The following is a 16,735-nucleotide window of genomic DNA, read 5'->3' as shown; positions in this document are numbered from 1 at the left end:
ATCTTACAGATATTCCAGCTCTTTTGACTGATAATTCCATTTTGGAAAATCTATCCTAAAGGAATAATCTGAGCTACAAGAAGAGCTTCTTGCATAAAGCGTAATTTATTACAGTAAAAAATGAACTGATCTAAAAGTAGAGGGGTATCTAGCTGGCTCAGTCAGAAGAGCATGTGACTCTGGGTCTCAGGGTGGTGAGTTTGAGCCCCATATTGGGTATAGCGATTACTAAAACAAAAACAAAAACAAACAAAAAACTTAAAATAAATGGCAACAATAAAATGGTTAAGTAAATAAAATGATTTGCACCCATTCCAAATTATGCTAGCTGACTAACAAAGAAATATGTTTGTTATGTTGCAAAGAAAAAATATACAGGAAAGAGAACAAAAATTTTCTCTGCATAGGAAAAAAATACTAGTCTTCCATTTCTGGGAATACAGTGGAAAGCTTCTCTGAACAACCTTCCCACTGAACAAAAAATGAAATGAGGGGAAAAATATTTTTAAAAATCCTTAAAACATAGAAGACCAGGGGCGCCTGGGTGGCTCAGTTGGTTAAGCTCTGACTCTTGGTTTCAGATCACGTCATGATCTCAGGGTCATGAGATGGAGTTCCACACTGGGCTCAGTGCCCAGCAGGGGTCTGTTTGAGATTCTCTTTCTCTCCCTCTCCCTCTGCCCCTACCCCACTCCTGCCACTCTCTCTCTCTCTTTCTCAAATGAATAAATAAATCTTAAAAACAAAAACAAAAACAAAAAACAAAAAACAAAAAACATGGGGCTCCTGGGTGGCTCAGTTGGTTAAACATCAACTCTTGATTTGGGCTCAGGTCACGACCTCAGCGTCATGAGATCAAGCCTCGTTTTGACTCCATGCTCAGTGCAGGGTCTACTTGGGATTCTCTCTTTCCTTCTCCCTTCTGCCCCTCCTCTCACTCTCTTTCTCTTTATTTTTTTAAAAGATTTTATTTATTTATTCATGAGAGACACACACACACACAAAGGCAGAGACACAGGCAGAGGAAGAAGCAGGCTCCATGCAGGAACCCTGACGTGAGACTCGATCCCAGGACTCCAGAATCATGCCCTGGGCTGAAGGCAGGTGCTAAACCGCTGAGCCACCCAGGGATCCCCCTCCTCTTTAAAGAAATACATAAAATCTAAACAAAACAAAATACAAAAAAATTAGAAGACCTGATAAGATAGAAAGGAAATACCAGGGTAAGCTCTAAGAATAAGCAAGAATCCATAGAGGTAAGTGGAGCACAGACCCAGGTCTGACCTGAGGCAGATACTAAACTCAGTAAATTAGAGCTTCAGTATTGATGACCCAATAAGATCAGGGGAACAAAAGTCAAAGCCCAGGTACCACCAAAGGTTCAGGGTTTAATGTAAATTTGAGCTTTAGTACTGATGACCTCATGGGGCCAGGGGGACAAACAAGTCAAAGCCCAAGGTGTTACATTAGATTGGAACCCAAAAAAACCATACTCTTCAATAAGGGTAAACCAGAAATAAACCTGCCCCTTTCTCACCCCAGAGGCTGTAAGGAAAGTTGCCCTGGCACTGGATGAAAGAGAGAGAGAAAAAAAATCCCTGAAAATGTATAACCACAAGCTAACTATTCTGTAGATTTACAGTCTACATTTATATCACCTGGGGGAAATCCCAAACCTTCAAGTCAAGAATTTAAGGGGTCCTAGATGGTAGGATACCTACGTACCTGGAAGAGACAACACAAAACACTCTGGAGGAAGATATTCTCATTCTAGGCCTCAAAAAATCTGCACATATTATTTTTCAACACTAAGGAAGAGCACACAATTAAAAGGCAGTAGGGGTGGGGGATGGGCAGCAAACAATGAAATAAAACATCATAAATGAGGGATGTCTGGGTGGCTCAGCAGTTGAGCGTCTGCCTTTGGCCCAGGGCGTGATCCTGGGATCCGGGATCAAGTCCCACATCAGGCTCCTGGTAGGGAGCCTGCTTCTCCCTTGGCTTATGTCTGCCTCTCTCTGTGTCTCTCGTGAATAAAGAAATAAAATCTAAAAAAAAAAAATCATAATGATTTCATCATAAATGAAAACAAATATAAACCAACAAAAACAGAAAAACATACCTACATAGACTGCATATATTTGAGTCCTTAAACAAAGATGATAAAACAGCTATGCTTATAATGTTTAAAGACATCAAAGGCAAACATGATAAAAATCTTCAAGGAGTAAGAAACTGTAAATAATGACCTATTTGAAGATTTGAAGAAGAACCAAAGAGTACTTCTAGAAATTAAAACAATTTTTTAAAATAGAATTTTACCAAATCAATGGTTGTTTTCAATGGAATATTAGATAAAGCTAAAGAGAGAATGAGCGAGTTGAAAAATAGTTAAGAAGAAATTGTCTACAATGTAACATGGAGGGAAAAATGATAGAATATATGGGAGAAGTGAAAAGACATGGAAGACAGAAAAGGTCTACCATATATTTAATTGGAGTTCCAAAAGGAGAAGAGAGAAAATTAGGAAGAGGCAAATGTTGAAGAGATAACAACTCAGGCTCCCAGAACTGAAGAATCTTTGGAACAATCCAAAGATTCAAAACTAATAAATCCCATGCAGGATAAACTGGAAGTAATTCATATCTAGATATGTCATAGTATAATGGTAAAACACCAAAAGCAAACACATAAATAAAAACATCCAGAGAAAAAAGATCAATTACTTTCAAAGCAGTAACAGAATGAAATTGACTTTGCAAGTGTGACAATGGACTGATATCTTGCATGTTCCCGAAGAAAATCATCAGTATAGAATTTTTAAAAAAGATTTTATGTATTTATTCATGAGAGATACATAGAGAGAGGCAGAGACATAGAAAGAGGGGGAAGCAGGTTCCCTGCAGGGAGCCTGATGTGGGACGCGATCCAGGATGGTGGGATCACGACCTGAGCCAAAAGCTTGTGCCCAACCACTGAGCCACCAAGGTGTCCCATCAGTCTAGAATTCTATACATAGCAAGAATCATAAGAAAATAAAACTATTTTCAAAAATTCTGCTGGCAGAGAATTCTCCATTGGCAGACCTTCTCTAAGGTAAAGTCAAAAGACTATACTTCAGGCAGAAGGAAAGTGGTCACAGATGGAAGTTTGAGATGCAATAAAGACTGTAGAACAGGGATCCCTGGGTGGCTCAGTGGTTTAGTGCCTGCCTTCGGCCCAGGATGTGATCCTGGAATTCCAGGATCGAGTCCCACATCAGGCTGCTTGCATGGAGCCTGTTTCTCCCTCTGCCTGTGTCTCTGCCTCTCTCTCTCTCTCTCTTGAATAAGTAAATAAAATCTTAAAAAAAAAAAAAGACTGTAGAAAAAGTGAGACATGCCTATACATACACATATGCATACACACACACACACACACACACACACACACACACCCAGTGTGCTGGAGCCAGCTCATACAGCTTGTAGGAACCTATTGCTAAATCCTGCAAGGTGATTGTTAAATGGTTGGTAACTTGAAATTGGCCACTAGGGGTATTTATACCATGGGAGTTAGTGAATACTGTAAATCAGGGCTTCTTCCTCTGGAGGCCTGGTTTACCAGCACACTAGTGGACAAATCTAAACAAAAACTGGCTTTGAAAGATAGTAATAATGTCTTGCGAGCTTAAAAAATACAAGATAGACTTAAATATAGGAAAACACTTGGAGATATGATGGAATTAAATAATTTTAAAAGCCTTGATTATCTGAGGAGAGGGTAATGGTAACAATTAAATTTAGGCTTTCGTAAGTTAAGCATGCACTAAGAAAAAATTGAGTGCACAAATTTCAAACTATGGGAGGAACTATAATGATCAAAATTATTCAGTAATTCTAAAAGAAGGCAAGTAAGAGAAAAGAAATGCAGAAAAAAAAAACAGGCTGCCACATATCATCCCAAATATATCAGTAATTATGTAAATATAAATGGACCAGCCATATAAACTATTAGATTAAGCACAGGAATCTTCTATAGTCACATCAATCAACTAAATCAGACTCTACTAGTTAAATTAAGTCAATATATTACTGTGCATTTAAAACCTATAAATGGACTAAATGCTCTAGGTAAGAACAAAGAGGACAGATTAGATTAAAAAACAAATCCAACTATAGGCTATTTACAAAAGATTCATGTAAAACATAAGGACTTGGGACGCTTGGGTGGCTCAGTGGTTGAGCATCTGCCTTTGGCTCAGGTCGTGATCCAAGGTCCTGGGATTGAGTCCCACATTGGGCTCCCCGTGGGGAGCCTGCTCTCCCTTTGCCTATGTCTCTGCCTCTCTCTGTGTCTCTCATGAATAAATAAATAAAATCTTTTAAAAATAAATAAATAAAACATAAGGACTCAAGAAGGTTGAGTTAAACGGTGAATACCGATATGCCATATAAATATAACCATGTCATATAAATATAACCAAAGAAAGCTGGTGTCTCTGTATTGGCAATCAGGATAAAATGGATTTAAAGCAAAAGGCATTCCTAGAGATAAAGACAGCTACTTCATAATAATTCCAGTCACCAGAAAAATATATAAACATTTAAATATATGGGGCACCTGGGTGGCTCAGTCAGTTAAGTATCTGACTTCAGCTCAGGTCATGATCCCGGGGTCCTGGGATCAAACTCTGCATCAGGCTCCCTGAGCAGTGGGAAGTCTGCTTCTCCCTCTACCCCCTGTTCATGCTTTCTCTCTCTCAAATAAATAAATAAATTCTTTTTAAAAAAATAAATAAAATCTTAAAAAAAAAAAAAAAAAGAAGAAATCCCAGAGACAGAAAACAGAATGGAATGGTGGTTGCCAGGACTGGGGGATCGAGGGTAGAATGGAAGAGTGCTTAAGGGAAATAGAGTTTCAGTCTTACAGGATGATAAAGTTTGGGGGGTCAGCTGTATGCCAGCGTGAATGTACCTACCACTTAATCAACTGTACTTAAAATGGTTTAGATGGTAAAGTTTTTATTTTTTTAAGTTTTTTTTTAAATTTTTATTTATTTATGATAGTCACACACAGAGAGAGAGAGAGGCAGAGACACAGGCAGAGGAAGAAGCAGGCTCCATGCACCGGGAGCCCGAAGTGGGATTCGATCCCGGGTCTCCAGGATCGCGCCCTGGGCCAAAGGCAGGCGCTAAACCGCTGCGCCACCCAGGGATCCCTAGATGGTAAAGTTTATGTTATGTGTATTTTACCACAATTAAACACGGTTAAATAAATAAATAAATGGTATCGCTAAAAATGTATAATTTATAGTAGCACAAAACCCAGGAAGTATCTACCTGAACAGATAAAAAACCACCAGTGTGTTAGATCTCTATAGAGAAAACCGTAAAACTGCACTGAGAAACTTTAAGCAACTGGAATGTTTTACTATAATCTCCAATTGGGAGGCTCAGCATTTTCAGAGGCCATTCCTCACCCCTCCCTCCCAAAATAAGCTTACAGATTCAAAATAATCTTTATCTAAATCACAGCAGGATGTGATTTTCTGTAGAACTTGACAATCTGATGCTACCATTTATGTAGAGCCTTAATAGCAACAAGTAACCCCGGCACAGCACTTCTGCATGCCAGTGCCTTCTTTCTTTATTTTTATTTTATTTTTATTTTTTTAAGATTTTATTTATTTACTCATGAGAGACACAGAGAAAGAAGTAGAGACACAGGCAGAGGGAGAAGCAGGCTCCATGCAGGGGACCCGATGCAGGATTCGATCCCAGGACTCCGGGATCATGCCCTGAGCCAAAGGCAGACACTCAACCACTGAGCCACCCAGGCATCCCTCTTTCTTTCTTTTTTTAAAACATATTTATTTATTTAAACAATCTCTACACCCAATGTGGGACTCGAACTCATGACCCCAAGATGAAGCGTCGTCGCATGCTCCTCTGACTGAGCCAGCTTCAGACGCCCCACCAGGAGCTTTCTAAGTGCTTTATAAATGCTAACTTTTTTCCTCCTCATGAAAACCCCAGGAGGCGGGCACTATGTTATTCTCCCATTTTTGAGAAGAGGACATTTCAAGGCACTTGATCCTGACCACTTCGGTACAGTGCCTCCAAGAACAACCATCATACCCTCGAAGACCGACAAGGTGGGAGCCCCTGCTGTCCCAGATACCGAGACTTGTCACAAAGCTGAGGAGCAGAGCCCTGTGGTCTGCGCACAGAACAGAACCCAGTCAGACACCACTGCGCAAGGACCTCCAACCCACTGCTTGCAGATGCCAGGCCTGCAGACAGGGAGGGGAAGACAGACGTCTTCACAGGTGAGGCTGGAGAAACTGGTTACTCATGTGGAAAACATGAAATTGGGTCTCCCCTGATACAAAACTGAATTCTGGGTTGATAAAGACCTAAATGTGAAAGACAGATCTAGAGATTTCTGACTTGATGGGAAAATCATTTCCCGCCTCAGGCTAAGAAAGGGTTCCTGAACGAACATAAGCACAAACCATAAAAAGAAAAACATAAATTCTACTTTAAGAACATCCATTCATCAACAAAACGCTGTGAAGAGAATAAAAATACAAGCCGTGGAGTGGGAGGAAAGATTCAAAATCTATATACCCATCAAAGGACTAGTTTTCAGAATATAAAAAAGATCACTAAGAAGCCTCTTGGAGGGGTACCTGGGTGACTCAGTCTAAGGTTAAGCCTCTGACTCTTGATTTCTGCTCAGGTCAAGATGGCAGGATCCTGGGATTGAGCCCTGCATGGGGCTCCACGTGGAGTAGGGAGCCTGCTAGAGAGTCTCTCTCTCCCTCTGCCCCTCCCCCCACTCTCTCACCCTAAAATATATAAATGAATCTTAAAAAAAACAAAAACAAAAACAAGCCTCTTAACCCCTTGGGGTTGTGGGTTTGAGCCTCATGTTGGGTGTAGATTACTTAAAAATACAATACAATACATACATACACAAATGCCTTTTAACCCCCAAATCACACAACCCAATTTTACCAAAAGAGGAAATGCAAATAGCCTTTAAAACATATAAAAAAGGTGGGGTGCCTGGATGGCTCAGTCGGTTAAGCATCCGACTCTTGATTTCAGCTCAGGTCATGATTTCAGGGTCCTCACAATGGATGTGGAGACTGCTTGAGATTCTCCCTCTGCTCCTCCCATCCCTCAAGAAAGAGAGAAAGAAAGAGGGAGTGGAGGGAAGGAAAGAGAGAGAGGAAGGAAGGAAGGAAGGAAGGGGGGGAGGGGAGGGGAGGGAAGGGGAAGGGGAAGGGGAAGGGGAAGGGGAAGGGGAAGGGGAAGGGGAAGGGAAGGGGAGGGAGATAAGCTAGAATCAGATCCAGGAGGAAATCCACTTCACACCAGTTGGGAGAGCAGCTCCCCAGGCTGCAGGGCAGGAGCCACAAAGGAGCTAGGGACGTGCTCAAGGGGCTTTTAGACTTGGCTGGTGGTTATGTGGGCGTTTAGAATTATTCACTGAACTGGTTTATGTACTTTTCTGAATGTATGTTCTATTTCACCATTTAAGAGAGAGAAAATGTCTAGGATAAAATACACAAAAATGTTTTTAAAATGTTTTACCACTCGAATGATAATTTTCCTCCTTTTTACTTTCTGTATTTTCCCCATTTTCTTAAAAGACTAAATCTTATTCTTAAATAAAAGAAAAAGAAAAAAAAGCTTTATTATGAAGAGAGAGAGATCCTCCCTAAGCCACTAGGCCTCGCTCACACATCACCACCTCCAGGAAGCTTCCCCACTCCTACCACTACCACCTTGCCCTCAGCCCTCAGTGTGCACACCCTCCCTCCCTCCCTCCCTCCCTCTCTCTCTCTCTCTCTCTCTGTTAGCTCATAAATGCCCAGCTTCTCAACACTCTGCTCCGAGGCAGACACTGGGCCAGATTTTGGGGGTAGAGAAAACAGGCAGCCCTGTGCTTGTGTCAGGGACCTCACATCCAATTCCGGGCTGGGGAGGGCTGCAAAGCAGTAGCAGTCTATAGGCTCTTCTAGAACTTCTCAAACACCTTGCATGGCTGTCATTTTTCAGGTTGCTTATCTCCCAACCAGATTTGCAAATGGCTCACCACCCTTTCCACCTGGTGGTGGCCCGCTGCGCACCCCACGCTCCCCCCCAACCCCAAACAGCGGGAGGGCCACCCAGCTAGAGCCACAGCCTCAGTGCTCCCACTGAGCACTTACTTGGGTTTCTTGACGTCTGTCATCTTGGTGTGCTCCCCAAACTCGCGCTTCAGGAACTCCTCTAGGGGCCCTGACTCGTAAGGCCGCGAGCCCCGGAACACCTCATCCTTCATGCGAAAGTACACACCCCGCATGTAGGCCATGGACTTGCCTAGAAACAAGGTGGGGGGGACATGAGGGCCAGGCCCTGACTGACAGCTGCAGAAATGCAGGCCAGCAGTGGCAGGGGGAGGGTGGCAGGAGGGGACCAGATTCACTCGGGCACTTAACCAAGCTGTGGCTCCCAGGGCCTCTCTTCTACCAACTACCCACAGAGGCAGAGATTCCCTAGGGCAGCCCCGAGGCTCTGTACTTAATTCTGTATTTCCAATTTTGTATTGTCCTTAAGAAGGGCCCTGAAAGTGTAAGAGCTTATAAATCTTTTTTTTTTTTTTTTTAATTTTTATTTATTTATGATAGTCACAGAGAGAGAGAGAGAGAGAGAGAGGCAGAGACACAGGCAGAGGGAGAAGCAGGCTCCATGCACCGGGAGCCCGACGTGGGATTCGATCCCGGGTCTCCAGGATTGCGCCCTGGGCCAAAGGCAGGCGCTAAACCGCTGCGCCACCCAGGGTTCCCAAGAGCTTATAAATCTAATCTAGATCTACCCTCCTTGGGCTCAGAATAGAAGGACCAGGGGCACCTGGGTGGCTCAGTGGTTGAGCATCTACCTTAAGCTCAGGTCGTGATCCCAGGGTCCTGGGATCAAGTCCTGCATCAGGCTCCCTGCATGGAGCCTGCTTCTCCCTCTGCATGTGTTTCTGCCTCTCTCTCTCTGTGTGTGTGTGTCTCTCATGAATAAATAAATACTTAAAAAAAAAAAAAAGGACCAGCTCCATCCTGTGGGCCCCTGAGGACAGACATGGTCAAAGGGGCAGGCTGCACCCCACGGAGAGGCTGCCCAGCATGGCTCACCACTTCACCAGGGGGCTGTTCTCAGGAAAGGCTGAACTAGGTGACTTCTCAAATCCCTCCATAGTCGCCCAAGAGTGTGAAGAAGGAAGTAATCCTTCCTGGAGGAGGCTAGGACCTCTGCCCCCAGAATTTATACCCCACTGGGCAGAGGCAGATCCAAGATAGCTTTTCTCTCCTGGAAGGCAGGAACTGGAGACCAGAGAGGGCATGTGGGGCCCCTGAGGCCAGAGGAGGAAAGTCCCAGCAGATTGCCGCCTGATAATCCTCTTCCCAGTGCCCCAAGGGACTTTGTCCTTGGCCACCTCCTGGCCTGGCTGCCGCACAGCCCTGACACTTGAACTGCTGGGCCAAGGCCTCCTCACACAGCGAACACCTGGATGCCTGCAGCTCCCCCATGGGACTGGGGCTCCCTGAGCTGGGGCGTGCACCTGACGCAGCCCCATGACCCCACTGCCCAGCACAGGCCAGGCCTTCAGACCTGGGTGTGTGTGTGTGCTAAAGAGCCTGGAGTCTCCAGGCATTGGGGCAGGAATGGCAGGTCAGGGAGGCTGAGGCAGAGGACAGTTCTTGCCTGGGTGGTAGCTGGCTTTAGGGACCCCGCGCCCCAGGCAGCATCATGTAGCCCGGACAGCTCCACAAAGGGGATGTTGCTTGAGTAGAGACAAGAACTACCTAGAAGCTGTCTGGTTAAGTGAGATGCCCCTGTCACCTCTGCAAAGCTGTGATGCATAGGTGCCCTGTGGCCTCAGGAAGGGGTGGGCTGGGTGTCTAGAGAACTGCCCTAACCCCGGCAACCCCATGGCTGGACTACATCACTTTGGGTGACCTCTCCCACCATGGCCTTAATTTCCTGTGGGTAAAACCAGTCATGCTGACTGGGGCTCTGGCATTCTGTGACTCCGTGGCTCCTCTATCCAGAGACCACCCACTCCATCCATGGAGGTCAGGGTACCGAGCCCTAGCCCACTCCCCAGCCCTTCTCTTTCCAGCCTCATACCCCAACATCCTCAGCCACCCCACAAAGGGCTTTCAGGAAAAAACAGCTTTCTTCACAAAGCTCTGAAAATAACCTGAGTCCAATTTGAGGGCAGATCCCGAGACTCCCCCGTCATGTCCCCCACACCCCCACCTAGGGGGCTGCCCTCACTGTGCAGAATGGCCAGGGCCAGGATGCCCCCCGTGCTGGTCCCCGCCACCCAGTCAAAGAGATCCTTGGTGGCAATGCCCGAGGCCTTCTCGATGGCGATGAGAAGCTGGATGATGACAAGGCCCTTCACGCCCCCTCCGTCCAGGCAGAGCAGGTGGTCATGGCTGTGGTGGAGACAGCAGCAGGAGAGAAGAGGCTCCCGTTACAGGAGCCTGCGTCTGTGAGCGAGTCAAGACCAGGCCCCATGGAGCTCGCTGCCACTGGGGCTTTGGTGGGGAGGCAGGAGCACAGTCAGTAAAGGAATTAAAGTATAGTATTTCAGGAGGGGGAAAATGCAATGAACAATAAAGGAAAGGTCAGGTGCCTCCTTAGGGGATGGCTGGGTCTGTGTCCAATCGGTTTTGGTCAGGTCTGGATTCCCAGTCTCAGGCCTGCCCGGAAGCAGGTGCTTACGAAAAGCCTGAATTAAACAAGGCTGGAGAAAGGGCCGGTATCCTGCAGCCGGCCAGGAAGGGTGGTGGAGAGGGTGAGGACCCTCCTCCCAGGTGGAAGAAGCAGGGGAGGAAGGCGGCAGGGAGGAAGGACCACCTCTGTGCCAGGAGCTGCGAGGTGCTTTCCTCCAGCATGAATTCACATAAATGTCCCAAACCCCTTCGAAACAGACACTCCCTGCTACCTCTGTGCACATCCATGAAGGAATGAAGCTCAGAGGTGAGCTGACCACCCAGAGTCACCAGATTGGCACCTGATGCGGCCGAGCCCGCCCTGGGGTCGGCTGACTCCTGAGTCACCTGCTCCACAACATGCCCTGACGCGTCTCCCTCGGCCCTGCCATGCCCAGCTCCCTGCCTTGGGGAAGGCTCTCACAGTCTGTGCTCAGACCTGGAAGCTTCCTTCTGGTCTCCTCATCCTTCCATCTGAGCTTAAATGTCACTGCTGGGAGAAGCCTGCTCTGATGCCATCAGCACCCTCCAGCTGAGCTTGCTCCTCCTCCACCCACTTCCTTGGTGTAGAGCACTTCTCGCTGCCATAAGCAAGCGCTTTTGTTCCCCTGGCCACTATCTTTCTCCCGCCCAGGATGGGATGGAAGCTCCCCAAGGGCAGAGACTGGCTCTGCTCCGCGCACTGCCGCATATCCAGGGCACTCAGGAGGTGCCAACACACAGCTGGAAAATGAAGGAGGCCTGGGTGGCCCTCCTCTGGGGCCCCCTGTCCTCCTGGACCAGCTGCCCAGCCCTGCACAAGCCCAGAGGGTGGCAGGGGGAGCTGGGCTGTCACCGGTGGCCCGCAAGGACCCCTGACCAGGGAGGCCAGAGCAGATGTGCGAGAGGCCCTGAGGATGTGGGGCTTACAACAGAGCCATCGATGCAGACGCAGCAAGGCAGAGCTGTGTGGCTAACAGACCTTGGGGGGGGAGTCCCCCATAGGGGTGCTCTGATTCTCGCCTCAGTCCCACCTGCAGGGAGGGGTACTCCACTGGTGCGAACTACCCTGGTCCTGCTGGAGAATCTGCCTCCTCTCCTCTTACTGGCCAGGACAGGTCAGTCCTCCCTCTGGTACCTTCCTCAGCCCCTGGGCAGGTGTATGGGTGTGTGTGTGGGATGTAGGTGTGTGTGTGCCCACGTGCATAGGCACACAGGAGGTACAGTGCATGGGAACAACCAGAACGCTGATGGGGCAGGGGCACCTCCAGGGCACATGCTACGGGGGTGGCCTTGGAAACCAGTGGGACCTACCAAGGGGAAGCCAACCCTCCAGGCAAGGAGAGGTAGAGCCACCTATTGCCCTGCGTGGCCCTAGGGGCGGGGGCTGTGTCTGCTGACTGGAGGGCTTTCTGTGCACGGCAGGCACCAGAGATGCAGCCCAGAGAGAGCCTGTGGCAGCAGGAAGGGCATGAGCTCGGGAGACCTGGGCTAGAGCCTCAGCTCTGCTGCTCACTGTGACCTTGAGCAGGTCACTTCACCTCTTAGGGACTCAGGTCCTGCATGGGCAAAACAAGGGTCCTGATCCCTCCCCAGGAAGGCTGTTAGGAGCATGCCATAGTAAGACCCAGAGGACAAGCAAGCGGCTCTATTACGAAAGGGAGAAGAGAGAGAGGCCGTGCTGGCAGGCACTGCTTCTGAGCCCCTCGCACTGTCCTCAAGGACCAAGGCTTCTTTGTACCCATTACCCAGGCCTGCCTCTGAGAATGGGCCCGGGTACACAGCAGGTGCTTGGGAAGTCAGCCCACCCACAAGCTCTGCGGAGGGAAAGGGGCAGGGCAGACCCAGGGGGAAGCGGGCTCAGCATCACTGAGGGGATCTGGGTGATCTTCCCCAACAAACCAGGACTAGGTCAGGAGGGACAGGACTGCAGTCACCTCTGTCATGTGACCTCGAGCCTGCGAGGTCATGGATGAAAGAGCGGGCCCAGGGTCTCTGAAGACCCAATCCTTTCACCGTGAACTACTTCACAGGGCTGTGGTGTGGACTCGGCGGAAGCCCCGAGCTTGCTGGAGGGCAGCAGGCAGAGGCCTTGTACATGGGGCTCCCTCCCTCCTCCACTTACGTCCGCTTCTCATCCCTCATGGAGCTCAGGATGAACGCCGGCTTCCGGGACCGGGAGATTTGCACGATGTCCTGTAGTTCTGCGAGGCACAGGGCAGGGGTGGGCTGGGGCCACGCGGGTGCCAGGCTCCCACCATCCCACAGGCCCTGAGAGAAAATCTGGGGCTATGCCCTCCTCCCTACTACCCTACCCCTAGCAGGAGCACCTGCCTCCTGCTGCCAGAAGGGCTCTTTGTCCTAGGACACAGCCGTGCCAGAGGCCACCAGGCCCTTGGGGTGAAATGGGCTAGAATGCAGAGGGGTGCCCACTGCTCTGGGAAGCACCCGTCCTGCCCCGCCAGCTCCCAGGCCTTCCTCCCAAAGTCCTGAAGCACAAGCACCCCTGCCATGCCCTGTGCTTTCCAGTTTACAGAGCATGTTCTCATGCAACAGGCAAGCAGAGCCGCTGACAACCACCATCACCAGAATCCTTATTCCCAATTTACACATGAGGCTCAAACAGGTTTATACAGCTGACTCGTCCGAGGTCATTTATCCCAAAGGCTGAGTCTGGACACTCCCTGAGGTTTAAATCCACAAGTGGAGGGAGATAACCAACCCCCCTCCAGAGGCTGCTCATCCTGATCCCAGGTCTGGAAGCTTCCTCTGCGGCCTCTCAGACCAGCTGCACCCACCACTCTCTTCATGTTCTCCTCTGTGCCTGAAACCCCACCCTTGCTCGGCCACCCAATGGGCTGGCTGCCCTCCTGACAAGCAGCCGGGCCCCATGTGCCTGGCGCAGCACGGCCACGTCATCTGGATTCTGCTGGGCACTCCCCACCACTGTGCAGAGCCTAGAAGCAGCAAAGCAGGAAGGCAGGCTGCAAGGCAGTGTGCTTCCCCCTCACCAGGGCAAGTGGCCAGAGGGTGGGCGAGATAAGCGGGAGACTAGCCAGGAGAGGCAGTGGACAGAGTGCCAGGGAGAGGGTGGTAAGGCTGGGCGTGTGTGACTGGGCATGCAGCTGGGAAAGGAAGGTACTAGAGCTACAGCTAATGGGGCTCGGCGGGCTCTGTAGCCCTCTAGGCCCAGGGCATTACCCATCTGACGCCGCGCCCCAGGCCCACCATCCAGCCTGGCTTGGGTGACGGCCTGCCTGTAAAATTGAGAGATAAAGATGGGGTGGGAGGGCAGGGCCTGCATGGGCATGGGCAGGGGCAGAGAGGGACAGAGCCAGAAGGTCAAACTACGGCTTCTGGCTCTGCCTCCCTGACCCCAGGCTAGGCTGGGCTAGCCTGGCTAGACGTGCTGGTCTGCTTCCACAGCTTGCCAAGGATTGGTGTCTGACTGCCCTGGTCAGAGGATTCTGATATCAGAATAGCCTAGGGCCCTGGTTTGGCCAGCCCACAAAAAGCACACATAAGGGACCCCATCTGCTTGAGGGCCACCTCCACGGGGACCAAGGACACAGGGGCAGATGCAGGCTGCCTGGCCACATTCAAAAACCTGTAGGTCACAAAGGGGTCAGCAGGGGACATACAGGCCCCAGACCTAACAGAGTCCACAGCATGGCAGAAACACTCCTCACTGGAGCCAGAGGGCCAGGGGCTCTGGGTCTCCCAGCAGCCCTCATCACTGCCCACCCTGAGTGGGCAGGGCACAAGAAGAGGCCATGCAAGTGCACACCTCATGGGTGCCCTGCGGATGCCCAGACCTAAGACCATGCTGAGGGCATTCTCCCAGGGGACATGGACTGTGGGCCATTAGCTGGTGGGCCCCCAGGCCTCTGGGCTCTGTGGGTGTCTGGCTGCCTCCAGAGGCTGACAAATCCTGCCCCATCCTTCCTTGTTCCCTTTGATAACTTCTACCCTGGACCCTGTTTCCTTTGGATCAGGACTGCTCTGATCCCAGCACCTAGGGACCAGTTGGAGAGGAGGAGCATGGCAGGGGAGAGGCCTACCTAGGTTGTTTAAGCTGATCGGCGGGGGCTGAGATCTTTCCAGGGAGGAGGACTGATGTGTCGTAGTGGAGCACTGCTCCGAGGGGGCCCCGTGGGTAAGTGGGAGGCGGTAGTCGGCCCCTACGGTTCTCAGCAGAGTTAAGAGCGTCTTCCTGGTGACAACTAGTCATGGTTTGGGGTGGGGGAGATGGTACAGGATCACAAATGATGTCAACATGCATGTGAGAGGCCCCTCCTTTCCACACATGGTCCCTTCTCTTATCTACCAGGTGGCCTGGGTATGTAGGGGAACTGGGTACCCCGGAGGCCCAACCCCACCCTGGCAAGACATACTAACTCCAGTCTGTTACAGCCAAATAGCTTCCTGGGGCCTAGGAAGGCACAGAGGTCGACTACAGAATATGGAAGGAAGTCAAGGTTGCCCAGTTCGAGTATTTGGGGACCCCCTTTTTCCCCTCACTTCCAGTCAAGAAAACTGGACTCCCGGGCACCTGGGTGACTCAGTCGGTAAAGCATCTGCCTTCGGCTCAGGTCATGATCCCAGAGTCCTGGGATTGAGTCCTGCATCAGACTACCTACTCACTGGGGAGCCTGCTTCTCCCTCCCCCTCTGCAACTCCCCCTGGCTCATACTTATTCTGTCTCTCTCTGATAAATAAAATCTTAAAAACAAACAAACAAACAAAAAACAAGATTGGGCTTAATTGTATCTAATATAAGTTATTTTTAAAAATCTAATTAAGAAAGGAAAAACAGGACTCGCCTCTCTGTTCAAGCAATTCTCAAAACTGCTGAATGGAGGGTCCTTTCCAGAGCTCAAAAGGGACCAGCCAGCCTGGGGGCATTTGCCCTCCTCTAATGAATAGGATAACTAAAAAGGATGCCACAAGTAGCGCACACATGTGCACTCGCACGCTATCAACTACACACCCACAGCAACCTCCCCAGCTCCCCAAAACCCCCTGAAGGGGGCCCAGGCTTCTACTGAGGATGATCTGTGGATCTGTGTTTTCCAGCTCTGATGCCAAGGCTCACCAAGTGAACATGCAGTGCGTGCAGCATGCGTGTGTGCACAAGGGCATGCATGCATACTTGTGTGGCACAGTGCATGCATCAGCCCTCAGTTGTTCCTGCAAGTGGTTCCACCCATGAACTCTTTAGGAATGAGGAACTGGCTAATGCTAGTACGTATCCCACCCACCTCCCTGGGAGTCTAGGCACTCTGAGGTAGGATGGGAAGAAGACATCGGTTTGGCAAACCCCTTCGTGGGTTCCACCCACTGGTTATGGCCCTTTTTCTTAGGCAAAGAAAACTTCCCCTCTCAGCCCCCCAGGTGTTCCTGGAAACACTAGGCAAGAAGCAAGGGAAAGGTGGGTACAGACAGGATGCTGGTGCCTGATGGCTGGGACCACCCTCCTCCCAGCGCAGGCACCCACCCACCCCTGCCCAACTCTAGTCAGGAGTGCAGGGCACTTACGTTTGCTGATCTTGGAAGCTATGGATGCAGGAGTCTCCCCAAAGTCATTTGGGGTGTCTACCTCTGCTCCAAACACAATGAGGGCCTTGATCATCTCCACATTATCTTTCTGTTGGGCATGGAGTAAGGGGAAAATACGACAGCTCAGGAAATGAAGGAAAAAAGGGTGCCAGCCTCTTTCACTTTGCCCATCAACTCGGTGGGCCTCTTCTGGGCCTGGGAGAAGATGCTAGAACCCTTTGGGTCCCCCACCCACCTAATAACCCAGGAAGAAGCTGGAAGTGACTCACCCCAGACCCCAGACCCACCAGCAACTTCTCAGAGGAAGCAACGCATCTATGACCCCTGCCCCAGGAGCCCCAGGGACAGCTGCTGATCACTTCCAGGAGCAGCAGCAAGGGATGAGCAAGGAGAGGGAAGGCTGTCTTGTCCATCATAGCTAGGGTGCCATCTGTGAGGGGTAACTGAGCA

At 49.7% G+C, this 16,735-nt stretch overlaps 1 protein-coding gene across 7 annotated transcripts in view; it reads right to left on the bottom strand.

Annotated features, from left to right (window-relative positions):
* PLA2G6 (phospholipase A2 group VI) overlaps nt 1-16,735 on the bottom strand; it is a 60,507-nt gene that overhangs the window by 4,374 nt on the left and 39,398 nt on the right. For 5 of the 7 annotated variants that reach the window (XM_025460249.3, XM_025460244.3, XM_025460254.3 and 2 more), the window contains 5 exons: nt 16,265-16,373; nt 14,788-14,949; nt 12,852-12,930; nt 10,305-10,468; nt 8,204-8,354 (listed from right to left, as the gene is read on the bottom strand). In XM_025460249.3, the coding sequence (XP_025316034.1) occupies nt 8,204-8,354; nt 10,305-10,468; nt 12,852-12,930; nt 14,788-14,949; nt 16,265-16,373 (665 nt within the window). The remainder of the gene's footprint in view (nt 1-8,203; nt 8,355-10,304; nt 10,469-12,851; nt 12,931-14,787; nt 14,950-16,264; nt 16,374-16,735) is intronic. The other 2 variants (XM_025460265.3, XM_035696429.2) reach the window with 1 other exon arrangement.

The sequence above is a fragment of the Canis lupus genome, chromosome 10 (assembly GCF_003254725.2).
Source record: "Canis lupus dingo isolate Sandy chromosome 10, ASM325472v2, whole genome shotgun sequence".
Classification (NCBI taxonomy): domain Eukaryota; kingdom Metazoa; phylum Chordata; class Mammalia; order Carnivora; family Canidae; genus Canis; species Canis lupus.
Note: the sequence above shows the minus strand (reverse complement) of the source record. Positions and strands in the feature narration are given on the sequence as shown.